General features: G+C 45.3%; 1 protein-coding gene across 1 annotated transcript in view; it reads right to left on the reverse strand.

Moving 5' to 3' along the window:
- Positions 1–1,043: 1,043 nt before the first annotated feature.
- The window catches only part of LOC140398219 (A disintegrin and metalloproteinase with thrombospondin motifs 15-like), a 59,895-nt gene continuing 41,232 nt past the window's right edge, over positions 1,044–19,706 (reverse strand). The window contains exons 5-9 of the mRNA XM_072486616.1: positions 16,736–17,019; positions 9,484–9,661; positions 6,819–6,994; positions 4,791–4,966; positions 1,044–3,330 (exon numbers count right to left, since the gene is read on the reverse strand). Of these exons, the coding sequence (XP_072342717.1) occupies positions 2,544–3,330; positions 4,791–4,966; positions 6,819–6,994; positions 9,484–9,661; positions 16,736–17,019 (1,601 nt within the window). The 3' untranslated portion in view covers positions 1,044–2,543. The remainder of the gene's footprint in view (positions 3,331–4,790; positions 4,967–6,818; positions 6,995–9,483; positions 9,662–16,735; positions 17,020–19,706) is intronic.

Genomic DNA, 19,706 nt, shown 5'->3' on the forward strand with positions numbered 1-19,706 from the left:
GACTGTGGGAGGAAACAGGAGCACCCGAAGGAAACCCACGCAGACACAGGGAGAACGTTCAAACTCCACACAGTCACCCGAGGCTGGAATTGAACCTAGGACTCTGGAGCTGTGAGGCAGTAGTGCTAACCACTGTGCCACCTTGCAGCCCCAGTATCCTGACCAATATTCATCCCTCTATCAATTCAGTAAATCCTGATTATCAGGTCATTTATCACATTGCTAGTGAGAGTTTGCTGTGCGCAAATTGGCTGCCACGTGTTCTATATCACAACAGTGACTACAAAAGTACTTCATTGGCTGTAAAGCACCTTGAGACATCTGGTGATTGTGGGAACTGCTGTATAAATGTAAGTATTTCTTTTTTCATAATCTTTCATTTTGTAATGTGCTCCATAACCAATTCTAACTTTTAGGTACATAGGAACAGGCGGAGGCAATTCGACCTCTCGTCCCCATTCTGCCATTCAAAGAGGTCACGGCTGATTTGCGATCATTACTCCATAAACCCACCTCTGCATATATCCCTTAACATCTTTAGTTAATAAGCATCTGTCAGCTTCAGATCTAAAGTTAAAAATTGAGCTCACATTATTTGCTGTTTATAGAAGAGAGATCCAAATTTCCAGACTTCGTAAGAAACATATAGAAAATGTTACCAAAAGTTTGGAAGTCATCAACATGCAGGAGCGATTTCATGACAGCAATCTCGGGGTGAAAGTGATGTTAACTTGTTTATAACTGTCATATGATTCCTCAGTCAGCTTGTGGAATCACCAATTAGTCTTTCCAATAAATAGTGTGATTTTCAACAGTTTTTATTTATTTTAAAGGCGCTTTTTTCTTCTGATATTCATTTTCATAAGAGACATTTCCAACCACTGCATTTGCCATTGGTATGTGAAGATATCCACAATCCATCGCGCCAGTCAAATATTTATAGCTACTAGTGAATATCGCAAGCGATAATTACTCCTGTGCAATATCAACTGAACTGCTACCATAGGTATGTACTTCCCCTCAATAAACAATAAGACTACTAATTCATAGATATTTACAATTTTATTTGTGCACAATTAAACAAATGTATACATAGTATACATAACAGCCAATAAACGGTATTTATGCCTTCTGCAATTTAAAAATGCAAAAGAGTAAAATAAATCCCACTAACATATGAACCATCTTTTAGATGGAAGAACAGTAACTGAAGTCCCTCCCAACCAGAACACAAGTGAAAGGGTTACAGAGTTTGGCATATATGATGTTTTGTTTTAAAAAGAAGCACTCCCACAATATGAAGGGGGAAATGGAACAAACCATTTTTATGAGGTGGCCTTGCATTTTAGCGTATCGTTCAGGATAGTTAAGGATTCAGGTTTTCTTCCGATAGTAACAGGAAGGATGGAACAGTTCCACACTTTTTTTGTAGAAAGAAATTGAAAATTTTCCAAAATTATCACAAATGTTTACAGGCAAGGTTATAAAATGTGCAAATGTGGACAAACAAATAGCACCATAGTTACAATCTTACCACAAAAATAAAAGAATAATTAAGTTGTCAGTTTGATTTTGCATTGATGCTCTTGGAACCCAGTATACGCAATAAATAATGTTACCAGCATACAGAAAATATGACTTATGCACCATGGAATATTGTCCCTCTCAGAATAAATTATTACATATTAAAAAATGGTAGTTTACTAAGAGATACTTGGAAAAGATCATTTTACAAACAGGCTCAGCTACCAACACTGTAACGCATGAGTTTCGGATAACATCCAAATGTGTTTATATTTATACAGAACTGTACCACAAACCTAATGTTCTACATTTTCTTTCATAAATACAGTTTTGTTGGAACATAACACTTTGGAACTGGTGACACCAGTTAAACTTGACGAAACGTCACTCCACATGTCTTACTATAGTATTACTGGGTAAAATATTCTAATACATTTCACAAAGAACAGGTTATCTATCTAATATATTTCATAAAGTAGCACATAAGATTGCCCGTTTACAAATAAACTAACTTCCACATCTCTGAAGTTAAGGATGGTCATACCTGTTTTTCATTGAACCATCAATATATCATATTAGGCCATATATCCCTGCATAATATTGCAGCTGTACCTACACTGGTCCCTGTATTATTTTGTGGTCAATGGCAAATAAAACACCATCAAGCCATTAAAATATTTGACTGCTTCCAACTCGGTGACAATCTGCATTGTGTAAGTGCTCAATAGGCAGTCATCACTTCTAACATTAGTACATGGTCAATGAAGTCACCAGAACAGTTTAATACCAACTTACAAATTTCAGAGGTAGACTTCAACATGTAAATTTCAGTTAATTTCACTCACAATTATGTGTCACAGGTCTCCATTTTATTCCCAATGTGGAGTCGTTCTTTTTCTCAATATTCCATTTGGTTTCAGGTGTAACAGGTATAACTGTCACTAAAGGTTGCTGGAAACCAATGATCAACAGCCATTTCTAAAGGCTACTCTATCTGAAATAATGCCTACTGATGACTCTCAGCAGGGTCTCATTGTACAAAAATCTAGTTCTTGTGGCTTCTTCCTTATACTACAGTGTTCTCTGGGCAAAGCATGCCCAGTATCAGCTTTACATTTGATGATGCGTCTCTTGAAGCCTTTGCCACAACTCTTTGAGCATGGTGACCATCCGCCAATCTCCCACACTGGGCAAGGATCTCCACACTGCCGTATGACTTCTGGTTTCTGGGTGGTATCACAATCAAATGCTATTTTACCGTGATTGTCTTCACACTCAACAGATCTATGTTGCAATCCATTTCCACAAGAAACAGAACACTGAGACCATGTTCTCACCACCCACTTATAACTTGTTCTTTTATAATCTGGTTGCCTTGTATCAATTTTATTTAATTTGCTCAAACTGTCATTGTTCAGCAAGGTTCCTTTTGTGTCTTTTTTATTGGGGTTATGTGAAGATTTGTCTTCTTTGTTGTCCTTCGGTAGATAAAAGGAATAGCGAACACGAGGAGGGGTCATTTTTCCAACTGATAGAACTTCAATGACCAGTGGTTCTTGGATAGGTCGAAACGCTTGAAGGCTTTCAACAGATGTTGCTGTTCCACTATACCTCAACAAACTTCCCTTTATGATAATGTCCCGCTCCACTGCAGAAACAATGTAGTGGCCGTTCAGTATATATTTGCCGTGCTCATTTTTAACTGCCAAATAGTTGTCATCATTGGTCATGCCTCTGTATCCTCTTTGCTTGACGTCAATGCTGGAGGCTCCGACTGGTATTGTCACAATGTAATTATACCCATGTCTGTAAAAAGAAAATAACATTTATTCTATATTAAGAATGTTAAAATGTTTAATGATCATCTTTCCCCTAATTCACCTACTCTCCCTTCTAACTTTGGTGACCTACACATGCGCATTCTCTAAATATCTTGCATTGCTACCTCCCTTCCCTCTTACAGATGCCTGCTGAGCTCTTCTCCACTCCTAAAAAGGTGTCCATTTCCATCTGTGTGAAGGACCTCTGGACATTTTACTGCGAAGTTCTTATACAAATATAAATTACTGAATTCGCATTGACATTTTCAAAGAACGTGACAATTGAATTTGTTAACCATATTGCGGCGAGTGGGAAACATTCAGTTGGTGGAAAGTAGCGAGAGGTCCAAGAAGCTGTATCATTTCTGCAAGGGTGACTCAGTCGAGCCATCACCAACAGACTGCTTTGCCCATCCTGTTCAACATTAAAAACGTTACAAACTCTCAACTACAGGTAAAGGAAATTTTTATCTGGTGATGGAAATAAAATAAGTGCAGGCCTCATTTCATTCAAAGTTTGCTGCATTTATTGACCTAATTTTGTGATAGCAATGATGGCAAAATGTTAGAGTTCACTTCCATCACTCCTCTGAAACTGTCAACTTTTAGAGTCACCCATTTGCAGTTAAATGTGGAAATGCAGGAGTTTCTGTTGGTGATCCTACCCCCTCCCGAGTGTATGACCTTGAGGTTCCCAGCTCCATCCCCCGGCAGGCTACAATCAATTGGAAATCATTGAACCAACAAGAATTTTCATTCGTTGTCTCTCGGCAAATACCCTTAAAAAGGTTACTCCTTCCCACACCACAATAAATGGAGCTTTTCAGAAATTATGTCATGTTTTTTGAAAATGCTAAATTCTGCAACTTCATTTCCTTTCCAATTACCTTAACTCATGGGACACTTACCACTTGTGGCCAGAACAAATAGATAGCTGGGCACAGGTCTCATACATCTTACTTTGACAAGACAGGTAAAATGTGCAAAAGCAACTCAGGAATAATTTCCCCCCTCTTCTCATGTTGGGCACTTGGTTCCACTCTGTGCTTCCCCGAGAATAATGTAGCTACACATTGGGGCTGTAACATTTTATATCATGGCAACATGTATTTTGAGGAAGTGTTTGAATCTCTGCACACAATTGCAGAGAGTAGAACTAAAATCACAGCAGGAACATACTTCGCATTGTTCTACTTTATCTCCAAACACACAACTTTCTGGGGATTTGCCAAAGGGTCAATAGACATCCTGTCACTATGAAAATCAATTTGCAAAGACTACATTATTCTTCCTGTATTGGGATTCTGTACCTAATGATGGAAATTACTATTGATATTTTGAAATCTGATATCCTATGAAAATGTGAAACTCTAATATAAGTTAATGGCATTTTTGTGGAAAAATAAGATAGTTAAATTGAAATGCAGAGAAAAAAGAAAAACATACATGGGTTTGGTGAATAGGCCAGAAACCTTCTTGCAGCTTTTGTGATCACCACCACATACTCCGCATTTGTCAAACTTCTTGTTGGAACCAAGCCTTCCATCGCACCCGGCTTTTATACACTTTCCTTGCACACAAACTGCTGAAGTGTCTGGCATGCATGGAGTTCCATCTACCACCTGGGTGTTGAGGAAAAACATGCTGAATTATGAACAGTCAGTGACTAGTCCCTTTGTATCTCAGATTTGGCTTCAGTTTTTCTAAGTTTGGTGTTGCCATATAGTCATGCACTGCTTCTTCTTTTGATCTGTGTTTGAAATAATTTCCCCTTTAGCAATTGCCTATGATTGTCCAGGTGGGCTTGATGATGGATGAGTGACATGAAATCTATGTTAAAGAGACACTTATACAGGGATTTTTCTATCGCCGTTGGTGCCAATACATCGGCACAATGGAAGCAGAGTTTGTATCTTACTGGACTAGTACTTCAGAGGCCTGGACTAATGATCTGGAGAGATGAGTACAAATCCCACCACGCAACTGGGGAATTGAAATTGAATTAAGTAAAATAATTTTCTTTATATTTGTTCTTGGAATATTTGCTTTATTGCCCTTGAACTTTGTTTTTATTCTTCCATTGGATCTGGGCAGAACTGGCACAGCCAGCATTTATTGCCCATCGCTAATTGCCCATGAACTGATTGACTTGCTCGCTATTTCACAGAGTAAATAAGAGTGAACCATATTATTGTGTCTGCATTTCCATAGATATTGGGTGGGATTTTCCGAGCCCACGCCGGGTCGGAGAATCGCCGGGGGCTGGCGTGAATCCCGCCCCCGCCGTGTCCCGAAGTCTCCGCCACCAGAGATTCAGCGGGGGCGGGAATCGCGCCGCGCTGGTCGGCGGGGGCGGGAATCGTGCTGCGCCGGTCAGCGGGCCCACCCCCTCCGATTCTCCGGCCCGCGATGGGCCGAAATCCCGCTGCTGGAATGCCTGTCCCGCCAGCGTGGATTAAACCACCTTTTGAATGGCGAGACAAGGCGGCGCGGGCAGGCTCCGGGGTCCTGGGGGGGTCGCGGGGTGATCTGGTGGTGGCCTGGCCCACGATCAGGGCCCACCGATCCGCGGGCGGGCCTGTGCCGTGGGGGCACTCTTTTTCTTTCGCCTTCGCCATGGTCTTCACTATGGCAGAGGAGGAAGAGACCCCCTCCCCTGCGCATGCGCGGGGATGATGTCAGCAGCCGCTGACGCTCCCACGCATGCGGCGCCCGGCGAAGACCTTTTGGCCCCAGCTGGCATGACGCCAAAGGCCTTTCCCGCCAGCCGGTGGGGCAGAAACCACTCCGGTGCGGGCCTAGCCCCTCTAGGTGAGGGCTTGGCCCCTAAACGTGCGGAGACGTCCGCCTCCTTGGGGCGGCCCGACGCCGGAGTGGTTCCCGCCACTCCATTACGCCGGAAACCGCCGCCCCGCTGGCTAGGGGAGAATCCTGCCCCAGATCTGGTAAAAACAACAGATTTCCTCCACTGCAGGTCATTGGTGAATTAGGTGGGTTTCTATGACAATACAGTATTTTCATGATTAAGACTATCTGCCCCAGCTGCCTTGGCTCAGGAGCCTAATGCTGGGCCTCTGGATTACTAGCCCAGTAATTCTACTGTTGGGGGTAGAATGTTAATATCAGTAATAGTGACCAGTGACCATGAAACTATCAGATTCATCTGTTTCCCTAATGTTCTTCACCCGGGCATGGGTGTGCTGCCGGCGGAATGAAGAATCCCGCCAGTGGAGAATCCAGCTCCATATTTTTCAAACCTGCACGTCCTTTGTGTAAGGAAGTTGAGGCGAGAGTGGTGCCAGTGGGAATGGTGAAGGTGAGAGAGTGTGATGGTATTGTTGGGGCCTGGGCATCGAAGGTGGAAGGGAGGGTTTTGCAAACCAGTAGTTGCAGAAATGCTATGGCACACAGAGGGTCAAAAGTCGGAGAGTTGACACTTTGAATATGTAGCATTGAAGTATTTCACATGCTTACCTTGGGTGCAAGAACATAGAAGTATCCAGTACCATTCGCTCTGCAGACAAGTTTGCATTTGTCTTTGGGTGATACCCCTGAATATTTGGGGACCCACACAACAGATGGTGCAAGTCTGTTTGTATTGACATTGTAACCATTGAAGGATTCACATTGCTCCTCTCTGAAACTTTTGCCTGTGATTCAAATACAGACCAAACACAACCATAAATAAACAGTCAGAAAGGGTTAAATAGAGGTGAACACAATTGTCGAGTCATAATATTCTGCCTTCCCATGTTGCCATTGGTCCACCTGCCCACACTAGTATTGTGTTTAAAGTGCTCTCACATAAACACCAACACCCATAATCTAATGTGATCAATAATCAAAACTGTTGTGTCCACCAGACCTTTGTCAAAATGATACATGGATGATGCCAATGCCTGTACCATACCAGGGGCATTATTTTCTGCATGTGAATTCAACCCCATTACCCTATAAGAATAGGTACCTACTCCAAGCGAATGTTAATGTCATTTAAACAAAACCATTAAAAATGAACAATCAGAGGGCAGCACGGTGGCGCAGTGGGTAGCATTGCTGCCTCACGGCACCGAGGTCCCAGGTTCGATTCTGGGTCACTGTCCGTGTGGAGTTTGCACCTTCTCACCGTGTTTGCGTGGGTTTTGCCCCCCACAACCCAAAAGATGCGCAGGGTAGGTGGATTAGCCATGCTAAATTGCCCCTTAATTAGAAAAAATTAATTGGGTACTCTAAAGTTTTTTTAAAAGAAAAATGAACAATCAAGGTAAAAATAAAATAGGGATGGTGCAGCTTTGGTGGGAAATATATTAACAAATGCATTATTGCTATTTTTGTTAACAGCACAGATCTATCATTGTATGACCGAAAGCTGGGTCTGAGAAACTTATTGCGCATGGACCCTTCCATTCAAACTATATTCAGATTTATAACTGAGATTATTTGTGTTATTAATATGCTTTACTTCCACACTAAGAGCATTTATTTCAATTAATTGTACAATTTGACATTATGAAGACATGTAAACATACAAGACACTGTTGTGATTATTATTGGTATTGAATATAATAATGAATGAGGTTATCGCAAAACTTTTGAGAATTATGTAGTCCAACAACAGTATTTCCCCTTAACAGTAAAAAGATTTATCTTCTAATTTCATTGTCTTTCCATTTTACAGTCACAGAATCTAACTACACTTCAATGACTCAATATTATTTTGCGTTTCTATCCAGAGGGCGTTCCAGGCATATGGCTATTATGTGCAAAGGTAATATTTTTCAGGGCAGCACGGTGGCGCAGTGGGTTAGCACTGCTGCTTCACGGCGCCAATGTCCCAGGTTCGATCCCGGCTCTGGGGTTGTGTGGAGTTTGTACATTCTCCCCGTGTATGCGTGGGTTTCGCCCCCACAATCCAAAGATGTGCAGGCCAGGTGTATTGGCCACGCTAAATTGCCCCTTAAATGGAAAAAATGAATTGAATACTCTAAATCTTTTTTAAAAGGTAATATTTTTCTTTTGTCGTCAAATGGCTTGGCCTTGGCTTATCAAAATCTTTCCAACAATAAGCTTCTCTAGTGACGCCACAAGAACTTGTACAAACCCATCAGCTTTAAAGACATCTATTAACCGTGATAAAGTAAAGGTTGGTGCAACTAAAAGAAGTTACAGACAGCAATGGAAAAACTTTTGGAGTTCATTGCATCACTGTAATCTCTTTAATAAGCTACAGTCTTCAATCAGATTCCCAACCATTATTCACTGCTTAATATTAATTGGGATATTGGGGCTATGCTGCCAGGCTTCTTCGACATTCCAAAAGATTATCCTTTCCATATTTTTTCACAACTGAAATATTAACTACTTCTCATTAAAACCTGCATCAGCATCAAGCACATCTCCTTCATCAGTTACGCATGGAGGCTCTCCACTTGGCGCCAGCAATGCATCTTAACTTAAACTTCAGAAGAGTGCCATATATTTAATTGATATAACTTTATCTGAACCTGGATATCCTTAGGGCTTCTCTGTGTGAAATTCCCATGTGATGTTGAATGATGGAAAACAATACAAGTTCATATCAACTGAAAATTAGGCGTTGAAACTATCTAAACTGATTTAACTTTAGACTTTGCAGCTAACAAAGAGTATGTTTTAACCGGATTGGCCATTCTAAATTGCCCTTAGTGTCCAAAAAGGTTAAGTGGGGGTTATGGGGATAGGGTAGATACATGGGCTTGAATAGGGTGCTCTTTGTAAGGGCCGGTGCAGACTCGATGGGCCAAATAGCCTCCTTCTGCACAGTAAATTCTAGGATTCTATGATAACCCATATCGATATATGGGCTCAAGCCACAATAGAGAAAGAATAGTGTATTTTTCTAATCTATTAAATCATCCTATCACCTGAAAAATGCCCACTGTCAATTCAGAAAAGAGAGGGACATTGACCTTGATCCAAGGGAAGAATTAAACTGCAGAACACAGTGAACAAAATGTTTCTGCCCACACTCCCATAAACTTAGTACGACAGAATGTATAGAACAGAATAGCCCTCGTCTGCTCACATTATATGAAAAATGTAAAAGATATTAAAAGTTTGATTAAATAACAGCGCAATATGTCTTCAATAAATGTCTTACCATTATCAGGGCATGGATCCAAATTGCAGGATCGGTACTTGACACGGATTCCCTCACAATATCTTCCACCATTGGCAGGAGTTGGTTTGTTACATTCTCTCTTGGCAAGCTGCGCACCACCTCCACATGTACGTGAACATGATCCATAAGGACCCCACTTTCCCCACCTCCCATCGACCTGCAATAAAAAGTAGTCAACAGTATTCATCTCAACCTTCATCCTAGTCCCACAAATCTTATAACTGACGCCAATACTGTAAAATAATACAGACTGACACAACTATTAATTTTAAATGAAACCCAGATGTAAGTGAAGGGGTTTTTTTTTAATCCATTTTAAATTGGAGTTGATTGGGCTTGCTATTGCCAAACACGAATGCCAAAAATCGTGTGATGCTGTGGTCAATTACTGATTACTTTCATACATTTACGCCCTAGATTAATAGACATCTAATATTACTGAAATGAGATTCTCAGGGCTGACCATTCTGATTTACTTTGATAGGGAACCAATTCTGAGGAATAATGATCATTACATTCAGCCAACTGCAGCATGTCACAGTCAATACTTCCACGTTGACGAGCAATTTGGAAGCATGTCTTCCATGACAAATTATTGTTTAATATCAATTCATTGGGAACATTAACCCCAGTGTCTCAGAATCACACCAGCAAGAACAGTTCTGTAGTGTACACTTTCAAGTTTACCAGCAGTAGGCACTGTCTTAAAATTCTCATTCTTCTCTTCCAAGTGTTGTCAACTAAACATTGACCAAACTTTAAAAAAAAATAGACTTATCTTGTCTAACCAAATAAATAGCTCAATTAAATAATAATTTCCTTATTATTTGCTGGAAGTCTTTTTTGTGTATGTCATTTAGCGGGCTTCATGTCCATTCTGCATTTAAGAAGCAGTGTTGGCACAATCTCACAATCCGACCTTTGGGATTCTCTGTTCCCACTGGCAGTGCACTCCTGTCCACGGGTTTCCCAGCGGCGTGGGGTGGCTTCAATGGGAAATTACTCTGTGGTGTGACTGGAGGACTGATAGTTGCTTAAACTATCAGGTGCTATGCAAGATTTCCAATTTATTACATTTCATTGGTGCCTATTTTATTGTTTGTGAACTTTTAGCAGGTTAGCTGTTTCATGAGATTAAAGATGTGCATTGGGACTGCACATTAAAGCTTCCTGAAAATGAGTCAGCTCTGCTCCAGCTGGTAGTATGCCTGCCAGTCAGAAGGTTGTGGATTCAAGGCCCACTCCAGGATTTGAGGACAAAAATCAAGGATGGCACTCCAGTTTAACAGTACCGCTGTACTGCACTGTTAGGGACGCTGGACTGGATTCTCTGCCCGTCGCGCCACATTTCTGTTTCACCCCACCGGCCGGATGCTCCTTTATGCCAGCTGGAAATGGTTTCCCATTGTGGGGCAGCCCCACACCGTCGGGAAACCCCCGGGCTGCCGGCAAAATGGAGCATCCCGCCGGCAGCGAGTCCAACCCGCAGTCTTTTGAATGGGGCATTAAACCAAGGCTCAGTCTGTGCTCTCAGCTGGATGTAAAAGAGCCCACAGAACCATTTAAAGCAGGGCAGGTTCCCCTCAATCGCATCACAAAACACAGATAATCTGGTCAAAATCACATTACTGTTGTTGGAGTTTGCCGTGGGTAACTGCTGTGTTTTCTCCATTAAGGTGACTGCACTTCCTGCTGTTGTGCAAGTCTCTATATAAATACAAGTCTTTCTTTTATTATTTTTAACTATGAAATCCAAATGTTCCATGTCCCTGATTTTCAAGTGTAATTGGACACAAATAGAAACTAACTAAATTAAATTGTAATTTTAATCAAGGCATATTTAATTATATAACAAGTTGCACCCAGGGGCAACTGCAACAAGAATAGATATCTGCTGAAACTGAAATTGAAACAAACATAATCTGAGCTCAGTGATGCAAGGTTATTGATTATGTTTCCCAGTAGATCATTAAGGAGCTCAATCTTGAATTTTGCATACATGTTACTCACTATGTTCTTGGTCAGTGGAGTGAAACATTGTAATTGAATAAAATCAGCTTAGGCCTAACACCAAGGTTATGGGAAAATTATAAAATGACCAAGTTATGTGTGATTTAACATAATTTTATTGCCCTTATATCAGCCACTCTTAAAACATGCCCTGGAGAGGTGTTGTATATCTAATCTAACCACAGCAGCAATTATGAGGTAATGACCCCATGAAGTATAAAATGAGCATATTGATAGCAAATCAATGAACACACGACAAGTGGTGAACGTAACTGAGGCTTTAATAAACTAAACAGAAAGCCTCCTGGCCTTGGATCCCGAACTGAGGCAGCGGCGGAGACCAGCCACCTTTATACCGAGCACGTGGGGAGGTGGAACCAGCAGGCAGTGGTTTACCACATTACATATAATACAGTGGCAGTTTACCACAATACACATATTATATACTACAGTGGTTCGGACCCAGCGGGGACAAGCCCAGGCATGTAACAATACAACGGTACAATACAATACAGTGGTTTACCACATTCACCACCAGTTAAAAAAGAGTCCAGCGGGAGTGAAGTGGACTTAAAGATCAAGTCTGTCGGGGGGCCTTGACCTTCCGCCGTGATCACCTCAGTCCTGGCTGTGGTATGGGCACCGGTGTCAAGACCTGCGCGTCCGGGAGCGTGTTGTCCTCTTCTTCAACCAGTAGTTGGGTCGTTGAAGGGGGGGGGAGGGCGGTGTGTGGGTGGTGGTGGTATTGATGGCCGCTGATGGGCCTGCGAGTGCCAGACCATGAAGTAACTGGGTAGTGGCGGAGGGAGACGGTGTAGGATCGGGGGTGGTGGTGGTGATGGTCGCTGGGGAATCTGTAGGTGCCAAATCCCGGAGGGAGACTGTGTCCTGTCGCCCGTCATGATGTGCCACATAGGCATATTGTGGATTGGCATGGAGGAGCATGACCTTCTCGACGAGGGGCAGCACGGTAGTATTGTGGATAGCACAATTGCTTCACAGCTCCAGGGTCCCAGGTTCGATTCCGGCTTGGGTCACTGTCTGTGCGGAGTCTGCACGTCCTCCCCGTGTGTGCGTGGGTTTCCTCCGGGTGCTCTGGTTTCCTCCCACAGTCCAAAGATGTGCAGGTTAGGTGGATTGGCCATGATAAATTGCCCTTAGTGTCCAAAATTGCCCTTAGTGTTGGGTGGGGTTGCTGGGTTGTGGGGATGGGGTGGAGGTGTTGACCTTGGGTGGGGTGCTCTTTCCGGGAGCTGGTGCAGACTCGATGGGCCGAGTGGCCTCCTTCTGCACTGTAAATTCTGTGATGATCTGATTTATGGCTCCTCGCTGGCTTCCGGAGGAGGACAGGCCCTGGGACTGTCAGCCAGGACGGGAGAGAGACCCCGGAGGTGGACTTCCTGGGGAAGGCAAACATACGTTTGTGCGGGGTCTCATTGGTGGCAGCGCACAGCAGCGACCGGATGGAGTGGAGCCCATCGGACAGGACTACCTGCCAGCGGGAGACAGGGAGACCTCTAGACCGTAGGGCCAAGAGGACGGCCTTCCAGACCGTAGCTTTCTCCCTCTCCACCTGTCCGAAGCCCCGGGGGTTGTAGCTGGTCGTCCTGCTGGAGGCTATGTCCTTGCTGAGGAGGAACTGACGCAACTTGTCGCTCATGAAGGAGGAACCTCGATCGCTATGGATGTAGGTGGGGAACCCGAGCAAGATTGTGCAGGGCCTTGATGATGGTGGCAGAAGACATGTCAGGGCATGGGATGGCAAAGGGGAATCTTGAGTATTTGTCAACAATGTTGAGGAAGTACACGTTACGGTCAGTGGAGGGGAGGGGCCCTTTGAAATCGATGCTGAGGCGCTCAAAGGGGCGAGAGGTGCGCTCTGTCTGGCCGATAGAAGTGCGGTTTGCACTCCGTGCAGACCTGGCAGTCCCTGGTCACGGTCCTGACCTCCTCGATGGAGTAAGGCAGGTTGCGAGCCTTGATAAAGTGAAAAAGACGTGTGACACACTACTTGTGCGCCGGAATCGGTCTACTTGTGCGCTGGCACATGTACCGTGGGATAGGGCATCTAGGGGCTCATTGAGCTTTGTAGTTGTCGGTGGAGAGCTCGATCCTCCACCTCAGAATCTTGTCGTTCTTGATTTTGCCCCGCTGTGTATTGTTGCACATGAAGGCAACTGACAGTTGGTCAGTGAGGAGAGTGAATCACCTGTCGGCCAGGTAATGCCTCCAATGTCGCACAGCTTCTATAATGGCTTGGGCTTCCTTTTCGACAGAGGAGTGTCGAATTTCGGAGGCATGGAGGGTACGGGAGAAGAAAGCCACGGGCCTGCCCGCCTGGTTGAGGGTAGCGGCCAGAGCAAAGTCCGATGCATCACTCTCCACCTGGAACGGGATGGACTCGTCCACAGCATGCATCGCGGCTTTGGCAATATCTGCCTTGATGCAGTTGAAGGCCAGGCGGGCCTCAGCTGTCAGGGGAAAAATGGTGGATTTAATAAGTAGACGTGCCTTATCCGCATAATTGGGGACCCACTGGGCATAGTAAGAGAGGAACCCCAGGCATCTCTTCAGTGGGGGAGGGGGAGTTCCAGGAGGGGGCGCATGCGGTCGGGGTCGGGCCCTAGGACTCCGTTTTCCACAACGTAGCCAAGGATGGCTAGGCGGGTTGTGCGGAAAACGCATTTTTCCAAATTATAGGTGAGGTTCAGGAGTTTAGCGGTGTGGAGGAAGTGCCGGAAGTTTTCGTCATGGTCCTGCTGGTCATGGCCGCAGATGGTGATATTATCTAAGTACGGGAACGTGGCCCGCAGCCCGTACTGGTCAACCATTCGGTCCATTTCTCATTGGAAGACTGAGGCCCCATTGGTGACGCCAAAGGGAACCCTGAGGAAGTGGTAGAGGCAGCCATCTGCCTCGAATGCAGTGTATTGGCGGTCCTCCGGACGGATAGGGAGCTGGTGGTATGCGGACTTCAAGTCAACTGTGGAGAAGACTCGATACTGCGCCATCTGGTTGACCATGTCAGATATGTGGGGGAGGGGGTACTCATCGAGCTGCGTGTACCGGTTGATGGTCTGACTGTAGTCAATGACCATCCGGTGCTTCTCCCCAGTCTTGGCGACCACCACTTGGGCTCTCCAGGGGCTGGTACTAGTCTCAATGATCCCCTCTCGTAGGAGTCACTGGACCTCCGACCTGATAAAGGTCCTGTCCCGGGCACTGTATCGTCAGCTCCTAGTAGCGATGGGCTTACAGTCCAGGGTGAGGTTAGCGAAGAGCGAGGGTGGGGCGACCTTAAGGGTCGCGAGGCTACAGACGGTGAGGGGGCGCAGGGGTCTACCGAACTTTAAAGTAAGGCTTTGGAGGTGGCACTGGAAGTCGAGCCCCAGTAATGGGAAGCGCAGAGATGGGGAAGGACGTAGAGTTTAAAGTTAGTGTACTCTACGCCTTGTACAGTAAGGGTCGTGACACAGAACTCCCGGATTTCTACTGAATGTGATCCGGAAGCCAGGGAGATTTTCTGGATCGCGGGTAACATTGGGAGGGAGCTGCCCCTTACCGTATCTGGGTGAATGAAGCTGTCTGTGCTCCTGGAGTCGAAAAGGCAGGCCGTCTCATGCCCGTTGATCGGGACGGTCATCGTAGATTTTGGGAGGTGATGAGGTCGAGCGTGATGGAGGAGAGCTTCGGAAGGTGATGGGTAGGCCGGTCGGAGGTAGCGGCGGCCAGCGTACGACCGGGTGAGCAGGGCTCCCGGGAGGCTGCAGAGCGGTCCCAAGATGGCAGCCCCCATGGGTCGCTCGTGGCGGGTGGCGTCGTAGATGGCGTCAAAGATGGCAGCCCCCACAGGTCGCGTGTAGTGGGTGGAGTGCAAGGTGGCGTCAAAGATGGCGGCCCCCATGGGTTGCATGTGGCGGGCGAAATCGAGGATGGCGGCGAAAATGGTTGCGCGCACATGGCAGGTGGCGCGGCAGCTGGGGGCGGCCCCACAGGCAGCAGGCAACGCTGCTGGGCCTAGATGTTTTTGGGAGAGATCGGGCCTGGCAGGCTTTCGCAAAGTGGCCCTTCCTCCCACACCCGTTGCAAGTCGCGTTCCGTGCAGGGCAGCGTTGTCTGGGATGATTCCCCTGGCCGCAAAAGTAGCACTTTGGGCTTCCGGCGTTGGCGGGCTGCTGCGCGGCACAGGCTTGCGGCGCACTCGGGTCGGATGACGGCGGCACCCACGAGGTACACGTAGGTGCCGTGCGGTCGGAGGTGTAGGCCTCCATGTTCTGGAAGGCCACCTCCAGCAAGTTTGAGAGCTGCACTGTCTCTGGGAGGCTGAGTGTACCCCCTTCTTGCAATCGCTGGCGGATGTAGCTCGATTTCATGCCCGCGACATAGACGTCCCTGATCAACAGCTCCGCATGTTGGGTAGCCGATACCACCTGGCAATCACAGTTCCGGCTGAGTACCCTCAAGGCACGCAGGAATTCTGCTAGTGATTCCCCAGGGCATCGTCGTCTCGTGGCAAGAAGGTGCCTAGCATACATCTCGTTTACAGACTTCACATATTGTCCCTTCAGCAGCATTATCGCCTCCGTATACGAGGGAGCGTCCCTGATGAGAAGGAAAACTTGCGGGCTCACCATGCGTTGAGGATCTGCTTCTTTTGGAGGTCGGTGAAGTCTTCGGTGAAAGTTCCGATGTACGCTTCGAAGCAGCTTAGCCAGTGCTCGAATATTGAAGTGGCGTCAGCTGCCTGTGGGTCCAGCTCCAGGCGATCCGGCTTGAGCGATGAATTCATCTTAGAAGTTTAGTTTATTAAATTGATATGCCATCAATAAACACACGACGAGTGGTGAACGTAACTGACGCTTTAATAAACTAAACAGAAAGCCTCCTGGCCTCGGATCCCGAACTGAGGCAGCGGCGGAGACTAGCCACCTTTATACCAAGCCCGAGGGGAGGCGGAGCCAGCAGACAGTGGTTTACCACATTACATATAATACAGTGGCAGTTTACCACAATACACATATTATGTACGACAGTGGTTCGGAGCCAGCAGGGACAAGCCCAGGCATGTAACAATACAACAGTACAATACAATACAGTGGTTTACCACACATATCTCACTGAAATGTCAGAATACAAATGTCTAGTGTGAACTGAAAAAAAGAGATCGAGTGTCACACAGACATAAAGAACTTTCATAACACAAATTATTCTGAGATCTTACCTTGTATTTTGTCACATCATGGGTCGTCACACAGACACCTTTCAGACAGAATTTGCCGTCGCCGCAGTCCGTTCCATCCGCCCATGGGAAGTGCCTTGTCTGGCACACCAGTTGCCCACGGGCTTTCCCAGTGCACCAGAGTTTCAGGCAAGGCTGCATGTAAGGACACGGCTTGGAGTTAACCCCAAAAGCCAGTTCACACTGTCTGTTCAAGTTGTAGCTTTCTCCCGGTAAGCTATCTGGTAATGTAATCGGCTTCATTGGCTCATCCAGGAGGCAGTCACCTGTGGGTGAAAGACATTAGCCGCTGACATTCCATAGCCACGCATTGTTGCAAGGGAATACAAAACTTGGATTTCTCCACAGGAAATGTAATACCACACAGAAACAATTCATTTATTACCAATTTTCTGGTGGGTCGCAAGCTGTCCATATTGGCAGCACACCCTGTCAGCGCAAACGTCCTGGACACAGCTTCCTATTTGGCAAACTTGACGCATATCATCCAATTAAGGGTAGCCAGGCCTTCGAGGCTGCAGGCCCAATCAGAACTCCCAAAGCGAGAGGTTGGCACAGCCAAGGAAGTCAAATGAGCATGAGCACACTTCATTATGGTAACGCCCTCAGTTTCCTGCATAGAGTTTCTAAAATAAAGGGCCAAGCTAGTTTGGATATCAGGGTGGAGGGGAAGCTCCTCTGCTAGACTATTAACGAAGATGGCTGTGGCCTTTTCTGCCCATGGCCCTGGCATTGAGGCATGAAACTGCTGTCAAAACGCTGATGCCATCGCAAATTGGCTCCTAAGTGGGACCTTAATTTGACTATTTGGCTGTCTGCCTCTGTGGTAGCCAACGCTGTTCCCAGCCTATTCCAGGAAATTCTTTGAGAGGGGGGAATGCAGGAGGAACCATCCTGATACAGCTCCTCCCACTTTCCTGGTCCTCTCCATATCCAGCCTCATCTCCACAGGACTGGCACAATCTCTGTATGTTCCAGACATTGTGTGGCGTACCTTTCGTAACAGATAACCAAAACTACTTTTTAACTCATTCTGCTGATGGTTGGGGAAAGAGTATTCATTTAATAAATATCTGGATCTGCTACATCAATCTAATCAGTGAAATAGTAAGTAACATACAGTACTAATCCAGCACCAGTTGCATGGTTTTCATGGTATACATTGTATCAGATGTAAGGTAAAATTATCTTCTAGTTAATTTTAAAGATGTAACAAAAATGTAATCAATTGCAAATATTGAATGGTTCTCTAAGTACTAGCTGCCATTAAAGCAGCGAATCCGTAAGAATCTGACAATCTTTATGACCTTCGCCCTCATATCCATAAGAGTTTCCAGATTCAAATTATTCTCATAATTTTCCCATTCTCTTGAGTTTTGTCCAAATCATATAATTATTTGTGAACAGGAATTACTAACATTCATTAATCCTCGTGGTGACTTGCATCAGTCTCAAGTCTATAACTTGAACAATAATTGTCCAATGTCTTTGAAACTCTCAGTGTTACTGCTCAAGTTTAAATAACATTCAAATTTAAGTCCAAATCAATGATCTGAATAATTCATACACATAAGGCATGTAGAATCACAGCACAGCAAGCAGCCCCTGAGCGCATAGTGCCTGTGCCAAGGTTTTGAACGAACTGTGCTATTAGTTCCACTTCCCTGCTCTTTCCCACAGCCCTGCAATGTTTGCCCTTTCAAGTATTTTTTAGGCAGTGCATCCCAAAGCACTGTAACTCGTTACATTAAAACAAAACCACCTCATCTTCCCTCTGGTCCTCTTTTCAATGATCTTAAATCTGTGTTCTCTTGTTACCAACCCATCTGCCGATGGAAACAGCTTCTCCTTATTTACTCTACCAATGCTTCTGATAATTTTGAACACCTCGATTAAATATTTCCTGAACCTTCTCTGCTCTAAAGAAAGCAATTTCAGTTGAAGCTAAAGATCAGCCAGTGTGGTGATATGCCTATGGGCTATATTATAGTTGGAAGGTGTGTGACCTCCAACTAGTAGGTGGCGATACAGACACCCCACGTGGCTCTAGACCAAGGTCATGTGACCTGTGACTCCGCTATAAGGGGAGACACATCCGGCAACCTTCAGAAGAAGATTCAGAGGGTAATAAGACGTACATGTGAATGGTCAGTGCTCGGTGCAAGTTCCAGAAGAGTAGTTAGACTCCACGATAACGTGCTGTGTATCAGATCGCTATCTTACCACACAAGACTCAATAAAATATTCTGGTTTGGCAAGTCAAAGTGTTTGGTGAATTCCTTTGTGAAGTACAAAGGACCATTTTGAATGTTGGAGTAGGCTCATGGGCTTCTATCTACTCCTGCTTCTACCTCTTGTGTTTTATAGTCTTTCCACATCACTGAATTTCCTCATCCCTGATATGATTCTGGTAAAACTCCTCTGCTCTCTCACCATAGCCTTGACACCTTTCCTAGGGCAGCACGGTAGCACAAGTGATTAGCACTGTGGCTTCACAGCGCCAGGGTCCCAGGTTCGATTCCCCGCTGGGTCACTGTCTGTGCGGAGTTTGCACGTTCTCCCCGTGTGTGCGTGGGTTTCCTCCGGGTGCTCCGGTTTCCTCCCACAGTCCAAAGACGTGCAGGTTAGGTGGATTGGCCATGCTAAATTACCCGTAGTGTCCATAAGGGTTGGGAGGGGTTATTGGGTTGCGGGGATAAGGTGGAAGTGAGGGATTAATGTGGGTCGGTGCAGACTCGATGGGCCGAATGGCCTCCTTCTGCACTGTATGTTCTATGTAATCTATGTAAAATGTTGTGCCTAGAAGTGTGCATAATACTTCAGCGGAGGCCTCAATAAAGTAATTATCATACAAATGGAAACATGCCATTATAACTGACCAGTCTCAGACCATGAAATTCTTTGTTGAGTCAACGTGGGGAAAATGTGCAAAATTCATTGATCCCACACAAGA

This window comes from Scyliorhinus torazame, chromosome 21, assembly GCF_047496885.1.
Source record: "Scyliorhinus torazame isolate Kashiwa2021f chromosome 21, sScyTor2.1, whole genome shotgun sequence".
In the NCBI taxonomy this organism is placed as follows: Eukaryota; Metazoa; Chordata; class Chondrichthyes; order Carcharhiniformes; family Scyliorhinidae; genus Scyliorhinus; species Scyliorhinus torazame.